Source organism: Martes martes, assembly GCF_963455335.1.
Source record: "Martes martes genome assembly, chromosome: 4".
Classification (NCBI taxonomy): Eukaryota; Metazoa; Chordata; class Mammalia; order Carnivora; family Mustelidae; genus Martes; species Martes martes.
In genome coordinates this window covers 34,368,708-34,381,614 of record NC_137891.1, presented here as the reverse complement: position 1 = coordinate 34,381,614, position 12,907 = coordinate 34,368,708, and the positions used below count along the sequence as shown (strand labels likewise).

General features: G+C 36.2%; 1 protein-coding gene across 2 annotated transcripts in view; it reads left to right on the top strand.

Moving 5' to 3' along the window:
* ATP6V1C1 (ATPase H+ transporting V1 subunit C1) overlaps positions 1–12,907 on the top strand; it is a 41,819-nt gene that overhangs the window by 15,903 nt on the left and 13,009 nt on the right. For both annotated transcript variants that reach the window (XM_080803016.1, XM_080803017.1), the window contains exons 2-7: positions 190–360; positions 1,351–1,418; positions 7,804–7,889; positions 8,521–8,615; positions 10,195–10,286; positions 11,299–11,397. In XM_080803016.1, coding sequence (XP_080659142.1) covers positions 229–360; positions 1,351–1,418; positions 7,804–7,889; positions 8,521–8,615; positions 10,195–10,286; positions 11,299–11,397 — 572 coding nt within the window. In that variant the 5' untranslated portion in view covers positions 190–228. The remainder of the gene's footprint in view (positions 1–189; positions 361–1,350; positions 1,419–7,803; positions 7,890–8,520; positions 8,616–10,194; positions 10,287–11,298; positions 11,398–12,907) is intronic.

Below are 12,907 nucleotides of genomic sequence, written 5' to 3'. Positions count from 1 at the left end.
CATAAATAAATACCCTTCTACCATATATATGTGGATTTACTTCCAGGTAAGTAAATTTGACTTTGCTTGGGATCATCTGCCAGTGTTGGATTAATTTTGAAACAAGTTAATATTTATCTTATCCTGTGACTCTGAGATACTTTAGAAACAAATGGTATTGAAGGTATTTTTGTTTTGTTTACCTTTCAGAGTCACTCTTGGTTTTGGAAAAATTACTTGGTAACAAATATGACTGAGTTCTGGCTCATATCTGCTCCTGGAGAGAAAACATGTCAGCAAACTTGGGAGAAACTGCACGCGGCAACTACAAAGAACAACAATCTTGCTCTTGCTTCAAAGTTTAACATTCCTGACTTAAAGGTAAAACTGCATGGTGCAGAATAGCATATGAGTTCATCACAAAGAGGTCTCTGCTTACCTTTGAAAAGAAATGAGATATCTGGGTTCCTTCAAAAAAAAGCTCATTTCTAGCTCTTGGCATAATTGAAAACTTGTCTCTTTGATCTTTAGTTTTTAAATAATGAGGAAATTGAGATTTTAGAAGTAAACTATCAAAATGAGAGGACATTTTTTAAGACTTTTGTGCTTTTCTAAATTGTAATTTAAATTGTGATGCGAAATCTTATGAAAATATTTGATACATTACATTTACAAATATGATCTTCAGAAGTGAAAAGTCTTAGTAATATATATTAAATTTCGCAGTAAACCCAATGTTTTGTTAATTGAATTCATATAATATTTAGTAATGTGTTTTACCACTGTACCTCTTTAATCATACTTGGCAAATCTTACCTAGTTATTTAATGTAGTTAATTTATTTAACATTTCTTGAAGGTCTTTAATCTAACAGCCTCAAAGGGAAGCAGGCTGTCAGTAATTTTACAGAATGGAAAAAATCATATTTTTATGTTGCTGGTTAACTTAGCAGACAGTTATACATCATATTCATTTAAGAAATACTTAAAACTGATGGTTCTTAATATTTGGGGAGTTATAAATTCCTTTGGGACACTGATAGTCATGAACCCCTATTTAAGTGCTGCTGTTGTAACCATGACCTCAGGTGAGCCACTTGTCACTGGGCAGTACAGGCAGAGGCATAGGCCTCCCATTATGGAATCTGCACATCTTAAATAGTGGTTGTATCCATGAATTAGAGGATTATCTTATACATATAAATAGCTTTGAAACATCTGACAAACATTTTTTAACCACACTTGCACATTATGAAATTAAAATACAGAAAACTTAAGATTTGTGATCTCTAAATCAAGATGTTGTATTGCCTTGTAAAACAAAAGGGGGGTAATGAAACCTGGGTAGTAAAATGGTATATTTCCCTTCTAGGTTGGCACACTGGATGTCTTGGTTGGTTTGTCCGATGAACTGGCTAAACTGGATGCCTTTGTAGAAGGGTAATGTACTTGTATGCGTAGCCACATGACCCTCATGCGGAGCCACATGAGGGTCACTGTTATCAGGCTACCTGGACATTGGGTTTATTATCACATGTAATACTCTGCTTATTGGAATGGTTTTAGAAAATAAGGACTTTTTTCTTTGTAAATCTTCTTTATGAAGGTATAGTTTTTTTTTTTTAATGGAGATTCTTTTTAAATTTTTTAAAAATTTTTTACTTTTAAAGATCTTATTTATTTGAGAGAAAGAGAGCGAGCGTGCACACAGTAGCAGGGGCAGAGGGAGAGGGAGAAGCAGGCTCCCTTGCTGAGCAAGGAGCCCAATGTCGGTCTTGATCCCAGGACCCTGGGATCATGAGCTGAGCTGAAGGCAGATGCTTAACTGACTGAGCCACCCAGGCACCCCATGAAGGTACAATTTATGTACAATAAAATACAGCTGTTGGAAGTATGAAAATGGTGACTGTCTTTTTAATATTGATACTGAAATATAACTTATGTGCCATGCAATTCACATGTACAATGTACAGTGATTTTTTTTTTTAAAGATTTTATTTGACATACAGAGATCACAAGTAGGCAGAGAGGCAGGCAGAGAGAGGAGGAAGCAGGCTCCCCCCTGTGCAGAGATGTGGGGCTCGATCCCAGGACCCTGAGATCATGACCTGAGCTGAAGGCAGAGGCTTTAACCCACTGAGCCACCCAGGCGCCCCTGTACAGTGATTTTTAGTTAAGGTCAAAGAGTTGTGCAGCCATTGCCACAGTCAGTACAGTACATTTTCATCATTCTCCCACGGCCACCATCACAAACCTCCTGTTTCTTGTCCCCCTTATTCCCTGTCCGCTATTTTATTTTCTGATGTATGTATAAGATTTGCTTATTCTGGACATTTCATATAAATGGAATCATACAATATGTGGCCTCTTATGACTGGCTTCTTTTCCTTGGCATAGTGTTTCAAGGTTTATCCGTGTTGTAGCATGTATCGATAATTCTTTTTACTACCAAAGGATATTCCATTGTAGAGACATACCATATTTTTTTTTAAAGATTTTTTTTTTTTTTAATTTGACAGAGAGAGATCACAAGTAGGCAGAGAGGCAGGCAGAGAGAGAGAAAGGGAAGCAGGCCCCCCACTGAGCAGAGAGCCCGATGCGGGACTCAATCCCAGGACCCTGAGATCATGACCTGAGCCGAAGGCAGCGGCTTAACCCACTGAGCCACCCAGGCACCCCCAGACATACCATATTTTATTAATCACTTTATCAGTTGGTGGACATTTAGGTTGTTTATTTCCATTTTTTGGCTAATAAGATTAATGCTGGTATGAATATTTGTGTACAAATTTTTTTTAAAGATTTTATTTATTTATTTGACAGGCAGGCAGAGAGAAAGGAGGAAGCAGTTTCCCCACTGAGCAGAGAGCCCGATGCGGGGCTTGATCCCAGGACCCTGGGATCATGACCTGAGCTGAAGGCAGAGGCTTTAACCCACTGAGCCACCCAGGCGCCCCTTGTGAACAAATTTTTGTGTAATTCCTATGTTTTCATTTCTCTTGGGTATGTGCCTAGGTGTGTGGGGTTACTGGGTCATATGGTAGCTCTATTTTTAACATTTTGAGGAACTGCCGAATTTTTCCTAAGTGGCTGCACCATTTTATAATCCCACTAACAGTGTATAGAGGTTCTAATTGCGCCACATTATTGACAAACTTTTTACCAGTCATTTTTTTTATTATAGCCATTCTAGTGGATGTGATGTAGTATTATTTCATTGCATTTTCAGTTTGCATTTCCCCAATGATTAGTGATGTGTGGAGCATCTTTTCATGCATTTGCACTGGCCATTTGTGTTTCTTCTTTTGAGAAATGTCTGTTGGATCCTTTGCCCATTTTTTAATTGTCTTATTATCATTGAATTATAAGAATTCTTTATATATTCTAGAGACAAATCACTTATCAGATGTGAATTGCACATATTTTCTTTCATTTTGTGCGTTGTCTTCACTGTCTTGATAATGTCCTTCAAGGCACAATTTTTTTATTTTTTAAAATTTACTTATTTTAAAGGGAGAGAGAGAGTGCACACATGCGAACAGAGGAAGGGGCAAAGGGAGAGGAATAGAATCTCAAGCACACTCCCCGCTGACCACAGAGCCTGATGTGGGGCTCCGTAGACCCTGAGATCATGACCTGAGCTAAAATCAAGAGTTGGATGCTTAACCGATTAAGCCACCCAGGTGCCTCCCAAAAATTTTTTAAAAGATTTTATTTTTAAGTAATCTCTACACCCAGTGTAGGGCTCAAACTCACAATCCCAAGATCAAGAGTCGGTGCTCCACTGACTGAGCCAACAAGGTGCCCCTGAATCATAAAATTTTTAATTTTAATGTGCAATGTATCTGTTTTTTGTTGCTTGTGTTTTTGATGCCATGTCTGAGAAACCATTGCCTAATTCAAGGTGACATAGTTTTATAGCTTTATTTTCTTCCATGAGTTTTATAGTTTTAGCTTTTATATTAGGTCTTACATCCCCCCCCCTTTTTTTCTTTAAGATTTTATTAGAGAGAGAGTGCATGCGTGTGAGCAGGGGAAGTAGCAGGGGGAGAGAGAGAATCTCAAGCAGATAGCACCGAGCATGGAGCCCACTCTAGGGGCTGAGATCATGACCTAAGCCAAAATCAGCAGTTGGGCACTTAACTGACTGAGCCACCCAGGGGCCACAGGTCTTATTACATCCTTTTTAATTTTGGTGTATGATGTGAGGTGGGAGTCCCAAATTCGTTTTTTTTTTTTTTTTTTGGTTTTTTTTTTTTTGCATGTGGGTATCTAGTTGTCCTAGCACCATTTGTTGAAAAGACTTTTTTCTCCATTGAATTGTCCTGGCCCCCTTCTGAAAACCAGCTAAACATAAATGTGATGGTCTCTCAGTTTTATTTTACATTTCTTTCTAATCCTTATTTCTGTCTTTATGCCAGCACCACGTTGTCTTTATTATTGCAGTTTTGTAGTAAGTTTGGAAATCAGGAAGTGTGAATTCTCTGTTTTTCTTAAACCGTTCTTAACTCCTGTTAAGAACTGTTCTTAAAGGGTGTTCTTAAACTCCTTTCATTTTCATATGAATTTTAGGATCATGTCAAATTACTGGGAAGAAGTCAGATGGAATTTTGATGGGGATCGTGTTGAATCTGTAGGTCAGTTTGGGGAGTTTTGGCACCCTAACAATTTTAAGTCTTTGACCCAATAAAATGTTATGCCATTTATTTTAAAGACAAGAGTAATACTCTTGTCTTTAAAATTCAGTTATAGTAAAAGAGTTTTTCTAAACTACAGTTTTAGTCACTCCTGATACCTACTTGCTCTTTATTTCAGCTGAAGATGGAAATGGGATCCTTGATCACTTTTTGCATTTTGATTGATTGGCCTTTGTCTGCAATCCCTTTGACTCTTGGGATATGGAGCATTTAAATACTTAGGGGTTGAGTAAATAAGTACAATTTTGTAAGATACGGAATTTTGGAGAGTCTTAGAAATGTATATTTGACTGGCGCTGTAAGGGAACTTATTCTTGAGTCTGCTTGGAAGGGTTTCCTATGTTTGCTATTAGGCTTTTCTGATAGAACCACCATAATGCAATGTCTCTGGTTAATAGAGGCTGATGTTGCAAAGAGACCTTTGAACATAGCAGTGTGTAGTAAGTAAGTAGACCTAAAGATGGACTGATGGTCTTTAATATCAAAGGCAAAAAAGCTAGTTAGGAGACAGGTGTACAGTGGATTAAGCAAGAGATATTAAAAGCCTTATATAAGACAAGGGACTTGGCAAAAAGAATGAGTGAAAGGATGAAAGAAAAAGTAACTTTGCAGTTAGTGAGTCCATGCATTCATTGTAGGGCAAATGTGAAAATAATTGATGGTATGAACATTCTTGGTTTCTTGATGAGACATTTTTAGTTCAGAAAAGTTTGAGGAAACCCTTTGTAGTTGTCATCTCTGAGCTGATGAGCTTCCCTGCAGTCCCATCCCCTCATCACAGTGAGGAAGGGAGGTCCCTGAGAACGTAATTATTTGGATCCTTATTAATCACCTCAGTGGCGCTATATAGGTCTTTAAGTCACCGTTGCAATGTCCTGAATAGAGTGTAGGGTTTGCTCACGTTTTTTAGGGAAGGAATCTGGAAAGTTTTTAGGTTAAATGTAGTTCATTTGGTTGTGGAATTAAAAAGTTACCTATGCTGTTTGTCCACTTTTCTTTTCTGCACTTTTAGGCAATCTTGTCTTTGTCAGTTTTTCTGAAACGTATGAGGAATTTAAAAATTCTGTAGCTGTTAGACCTTGGTAAAATTGACAGATGGTAGCTAAATGACTTAAATGTTCCAGTTTTTAAAGTCTGAACACTGTGATACGTGGAGTAAATTACAGTTTTTACTTATCAAGTAATCTAATCATCAGAGCAGTTTTCAAGGCGACCGTGTGTACTTTGACATAGATACTCTTGTAGAGATGCACAGGGAAATTGGGACGTTCTGAATTACACACTCAGTTTATAAATTTGACACAAGGCAATTCTACACTCTGAACTATTTCTGTGGTAAACATATGACCATTTTTGCATGTTCATAGCAAATGGTTCTGTTTAAAAGACGCTTGTGAAGTTACATGGGAATAATGGCTTGTCTCCTCTAAAGGGATAAGTGAATTTTGGAGACACAGCCAAGTGTATGTACAGATCCCAAGTTAAATGTGTTGAAGACTTAGCAGCTTACATAATTTTTTCTGTAGTTGTACTTTATTAGGTTTGAGTTCATTTAGCATAGGATTTTTTCTGGCCCTTATTGGTTCGTGTTACAGGAGTTTTCTTTTTCTTTTCTCTTTTTTTCCTCTAAAGATTTATTTATTTATTTGAGAGGGAGTGAGGGCGGCATGTGTGCAAGTTAGGGGAGGGGCAGAGGGAGAGAATCTCAAGCAGACTCCCCACTGAGCACGGAGCCAGACACGGGACTCGTCCCCAGGACCCATGAGACCATGACCTCAACCGAAACCAAGAGTCGGATGCTTGAGGCACCCTTTCCCTTGCAGGAGTTTAATTTGTCTGCCCTCCCTGCCATTGAACTTGTGGTCCTCAGATTAAAGCCCTGTTTTGACCATGTTACACTTCTCTCTAAAGTCTGACGTCGGAGGCTAGCTATCTGCAGTCTGGCTCCAGGCTACCTTGCCAGCCTAACTTCCCTTCTCAACACAGCACTCTGGGCAGTTCTGGATCCCTTGTCATCCTCTGAATGCCTTTTCTTTTCTTCCCCTCCTGATCTTGACTCAGAGGATGCCCTGCAGCAAAAATATACTTTCTTCCCATCTGATCATCTTTTCAAAACCATTCCTGTCCTTCATTGCCCTGCTCATGAGTCATTATGCTTTTCTTGATTACAGTAGTTGGAAGTGGTCCCTTTTTCCTTTATGCTTCTCTCTCTGTAATCTGGTATTCTCAGCTGACAATTAACCATAGATTGCTTTGTGTTTAGTCATTTGTGTCTTTTGGTATCTCTCCATTTTGATTTTAAGCAGTATGAAACTAGTGGGGGGTTTTGTGTGTGTGTTTGTGTGTGTGTGTGGTTTTTTTGTTTGTTTGTTTTTTGTCTTGTTTACTTTTGTATCCCAACCAGGGCTAGAGGCAGACATGGAACTGGAGAAAGAACACCAAAGTCCAGACAGCATGTTTCTACTCCCAGCTGTGCCATTAGCTGGTTTTGTGACTTTGTGACTTTTTGTGATTAAGTCATTTGTTTTCTTCATATCTTGGCATCTTTACTTACATAAAATGAAGGGATTGACAAGGTGATATCTAGGTGCCTCAGTAGTTAGGGTATTAACATTGTTCCTTGCACATAGTAGATGCTCATTAAATATTTAATGAATAAATAATACAGCAACTCATCATTACTGTTGCTTGTATTCTGTTGCCTGTCAGATCTCTTTTTTCCTAAGTGAAAACACGTTAAGTGGTGAATGCTAGCTCCCAGCCACCGTCCTTTGTTGTTGGTCCTTGCAGTCAGATTCATTGACGCATTTTTGTCATATAATGTATTTTTCTCACTAGTTTGTCATTACTTTCTTTCCGAACTTAATAAACATACTGCATGTAGTCTCTTTAAAACTCTACATTTACTCAGTTGATCTTCACATATATAATAAAATCTTTGTCCCTTTTATCCTTAAAACCTTATTTATAGAAGTTATGACTCATTTGTTCTGTATTATACAGATAGGTATAATGGGAACATACATAGTCAGATTCATGTGTATATGAGGTATGTTCATTGTATAGCATGGAATTTAGGTCTTTTTCCTGAAAATGGTTGTTGATTTTTTTTTCTTTCCCCTCCCAAGGGTGGTTAAAAAAGTGGCTCAGTATATGGCTGATGTATTGGAGGATAGTAAAGATAAAGTTCAAGAGAATCTGTTGGCCAATGGAGGTAAGCTAATATTTCAGGATTTGATACTGACTTACATAAGGTGAATGAATGACTTAGCTACAAAAACAGGGAATAGTTGTTGAGTGTCTCTTTGACTATGCATTTTTTATTCTTTTCATTTGAATGTGGAAGGTTTTGTGTTTTGTAGATCGTTGAAGTTTAGACTCCTAGAAACAATTATCACCTGGTTTTAAAAGATTTAGTTTCATTTGGAGTAAGTTGGCAAAGAAGGAACATACTTTTGTCAAATTCTACTTACTGAGGAGACAGTTTGCAGTAGTTTCTTATCTTTGTGTCTCTTTCTCCTACATATGAGGCATATTATGGGTATATGCATTTTCTGTTTTTTAAGCCATCACATTAGAAGGAGCATTAATACACACATACACGTGTATATATAAAAATACAGAATTTTGAGTAAGAAGAGATCTAGTCAGATTACAAGGTAAAAATGTTGATTAATCCATGTTACTTAATACAGTTCCACATTTTTAAAATCAGGACTCTCCAGTAATGATGACATCTTTACTGATTTTATCAAAGCAAATTTCAGCATTAAAAAGTTACTGCTGTGTTGGAAACTATAAACAGTCTGTTGCTTCTCAGTGATTAATTTATTTCCTTATTTCAGTTGACTTGGTTACTTATATAACAAGGTTTCAGTGGGACATGGCTAAGTATCCAATCAAGCAGTCCCTGAAAAATATTTCTGAAATAATTGCCAAGGTAAGATTAAAAAATGACACAGGTAGGTAGGACACACTGATTTATAATGGCTTTATTTATTTTGTAAGTATTTAGCTGGGAAATACTCTTTAGGCTTTGACAAAGCAGCTAAATGATACATGATTGATGCAAATGGGAGCCACCCTTAGTACAACTTTACCAAAAAAGAAAGATGTTAAAATGTAACACTTTTGCTGTGTACATTATCCAAGTTGTGGTGTTTACTTACTCAAGTGGTTAACTTAAATATTGTATTCAACAGTGTTTAAGAAAGTAAACTCTAAAATTCTGTGTTTATTATTTATACAAATTTAAGGGAAATTGAGATTGTGTAGAACAGGAAATTGGGATCAAAGATTTAGTAGTCATTCAGGTAGATGAGAATGATTACTTTAGCATGGTTATGTATAGTCTGAATTAGATAGTAAACTTTATGGGTTCTCTGACACCTTTTGACATTCAGTATATCAGTCCTCTACCCGCCCCCCCAAAATGCATGTATTCGCATACACATGATTTTATGTACAGTTTCAGGGAGTGCACAGATCTGTGAAGCTCATCCATGAACTCACCATGTTAAGAGTTCCTTTTATATTGTAGTCTTTGAACTTGAGAGAAAACGTAAAAGTCTTACCTGAAGCTATAAACAGGGCAAATAGTGCCCTTTTAATTGTCAACATTGTTATCATCTGGGTGAAAACTGTGGTTTAAATCACTTGGACAGATTTTATTCCTGGCTCCCAATGACTATTTGAACAGTATGCTCTATAGTTAAATATATAAATAAGTAGATTATTAAGGATTTAAAAACTGAAGTCATCATTTTAATTTAATGAAAATGAGTAGTTTGATTATATAATATGGTGCTCTTAGTATGACTGAGCCTTATTTTCTTTTGATCCTTATCAAGGATCTAATCATCATTATCTGATACTAGTATATATGAGGAAAGAGGCTCACACAGGTGAATTGATTTACCCCGGTGCCACACAGCTAATAATAGTAGAGCTGAGTTGAAACTAGTTCTTCAAATGTTAAATCTGTGATTTGTACTTTGTTCCTAAATTGTTTGTAGCTTTAGAAATGGCCTCTTTTTGAAAAATCAGCATCTGTAACATTTATAAATATATTCATCCACAGTTGTAATTTAATTGCAAAAATAGTTTGTGTAAGAATACTGGTGTTGTGAACAACAAAACTGTGTAGTTTATTACTTTTGGGAAATTCATCCTTCAGCCTTGTGAAGTTAAAGCCTTTTAATCAATAATCTCTGTACCCAGTGGCCTAGATTCCATTTACGTGTTTTAAGAGGTAATGTCATAACAGTAATTAAAATATATGTGGACTAAAACTTTATCTTTGGTAGAAAAGATTCATATGGAAATTATCAGGGTTATTAAAAATGAAGTAGGTTATTTTTTTAAAATGACCTTTTAAAGTTGTGCTTTTAAAATAATAGTTCTTACATCAGCAACCAGGGATGGTGTTTTTTAAAGTAAATGTTGAGGTACGGCTACATTATTTGTGTTAGTATAGGCAGATTTAGGAAAATTTTGCCTATTTTTCTTTTTTTTTAAAGGGAGTGACTCAAATTGACAATGACCTGAAATCTAGAGCATCCGCATATAATAACTTGAAAGGAAATCTTCAGAATTTGGAACGGAAGAATGCGTAAGCACATCAAGTATATGTTAATATTCAGAATTGGGGAAGCACTCTAGCATGCTCTGAACGAGCTCTTGTTGGGGTTTAGTGAATTCCAGTTTATGCTGTTTCTGTAATCAAAATGGTGTTTGTTTACTTCTGGAGAAAAGTTTATTAAGTCAGGCTAGTCAAAACAGATGCAAGGCTGATTTATTGTACTTGTTTAGTTTATCCCTTTATGCATTTGAGTTTTTACTGAAAAACTGTCTGAAATTGTTTTAAATTAAATCATAGTTTAATTGCATAACAATTACCTGCTGCTTAAAAGAATTCTACTGAAGAATCCTTTTACAGTGTAATTTATGTGCTTTTCTGTTTTGCAGGTTTAGCTTTTTTACCTGTTAGGTTTTTAAAAACTAGAACATGTTTTCATGATCTCATTCTACTGTGACTACTGCAAATGTAGCTTTAAGAATTTAACTATTAAAGTTACGTGTTCATATTCCAGAGGGAAAATTGGTTGGATACCATCAGTGGTACAAACAGGGCAAGTCATTTTCATTATGAAATGTACTGGGAGACCAAATGAAGACTGATTTGAAAGAGTTGATTATTGGGTTAACTAACCAAAATTGCCTAGTATCAGATGATACCCAGGGAGAGGGAGGAAAATCAGAGGTTGTCCTTAGATGATATAATTTTGTAATTATCGTGAAATAGACTTTAATTGACATATAATGAATAACACTTGCCCAGTCGAGGTATTATACATGTAATCAAGAGAAGAGCTGAGTTATAATAATTAAAGCAAACACAAAGGGAGATACTAGAGGCAAATTTTGATAAATGTTGACATTTCTTTAATAGTGGGGTTGGGAAATAGTTAAATTTTGACTTCTTACAAAGTAAAGACATTAATAAGATTAATCCATTTCACAAGATGTATATATAGTATATATGTGAATGTAATTAACCTGCTGTTTCTTTACTTGTGTTATGGAGGCATTATCAGCCTGATTATTTTTTTCTTATTCCTCAGAGGAAGTTTGCTAACTAGAAGTTTAGCGGAAATTGTGAAGAAGGATGACTTTGTTCTTGATTCAGAGTATCTCGTCACGTTACTGGTTGTAGTTCCCAAGTATGTCCTTTATTACAAAAGTTTTTTACTTGTTGAAATGTAAGAAAAATGTTAGTATCTGATACTGTAATTTGAAGTGTCCCCTGGAACCCAGTTGTAAAGGGACTATTACATTGTCCTTCATTCTGTGAACCAACATGTATTCCTATGGCACACGTAGTAGAATTGAGTTCATAATCTGGTAATGGAGACATCAGTTACAAATTGAAATTCTAATCCAATTTAGCAGGTTAGTAGAGTGGGCTTATTTAAAAATTAAATAATGCTAAATTATTGGATTTTTAAAAATACAGATTTTAGATTTTTCAAAGTAGGAAGCTCTTTGTATTTGTTTTTCTGAAAAATCTTCGTGATTGGTTAGGATGAATTAAACCCTTTAAGAAGCAAAGGCTGGATTAGGCCAGGGGTTAGCAAATTTATTTTTTAAAGGGCCATATAGTCAATATTTTATACATTTTGCAAGCCCAAGGGTCTCTTAACAGCTGTTCAACTCTGCCATGTCAACTCTGTGGTTGTAGCTGAAAGCAGCTGTACGCAGTACCTACGGAATGGATGTGGCTGTGTTTCCGGAAAACTGTCTTTACGAAAACAGGCCTAGGCTCTGGGCATGGTTTGCTAGATTAGAGAACCCTTTGAAATCCTCAGATTAGGTCTTCTGTGTTAGTGTTTGATCATAGTTAATCTTGGTAAAATGAAACCTTTGGACACTCATAGGAAGGATTAGAACTCTGTGCGCACTGCACGTGTGTGTATGAGAGAGAAACACTGTTAATGGTTTCATTTCTGACTTGGATTAAAGTCTCGCTGTCAGGAAATCTTTGGAGGATCCGAACTGAGGTGAGAGATTTGGGGATTCTTCCTAGTATCATTGCACAAATTCATCCTTTGCTTTGCTCTGCATTTTTTATCTGGTTAGGAGACTGGAAATATTGGGAAAAAGCACCTGCATTGAATTTATTGTGTCTGCAATATTATCTGACTTCTGCTTTTCTCCCTTTACTGCAGAATACTAGAACACTGATTATTTATAATAAACTTCTGTATATCTGTGTCTTTATACTGTGTAGGAAAATAACATTGCTCGGGTGAAAGATTTGCCGCAATCTTTATTGAAAGTTTGTGTTTAAGATCAGAAATTTTTAGTTTTCTGTACATTGTAATTGAAACATAGGACCTAGGATACCTTACATGTTGAATTATTCACTCTGTGACCTACAAATACTGAAGTTCATTAAATTGCAAACGTAACTGTCTCTCTGCACACACCCAAAACCATTGGTCTCTACGAAGGGTTGTTGCACAATGTTCTGTACAGCATGGTTTGCTGTCACTTAATTTACTCAATCCTTCCTGGTACGCTGTGCTTTTAGTAAATACAGTTTGATCCGGCCAGTGAATAGACATGATAGAGATTTCAATATGGCCTTTAAATTAATTTATTTTTAATAAGGTAATGCATATTAACTCTGAAGTTTAAAAGTCATTTAAAATCTGTACTTTGCTTATTTCC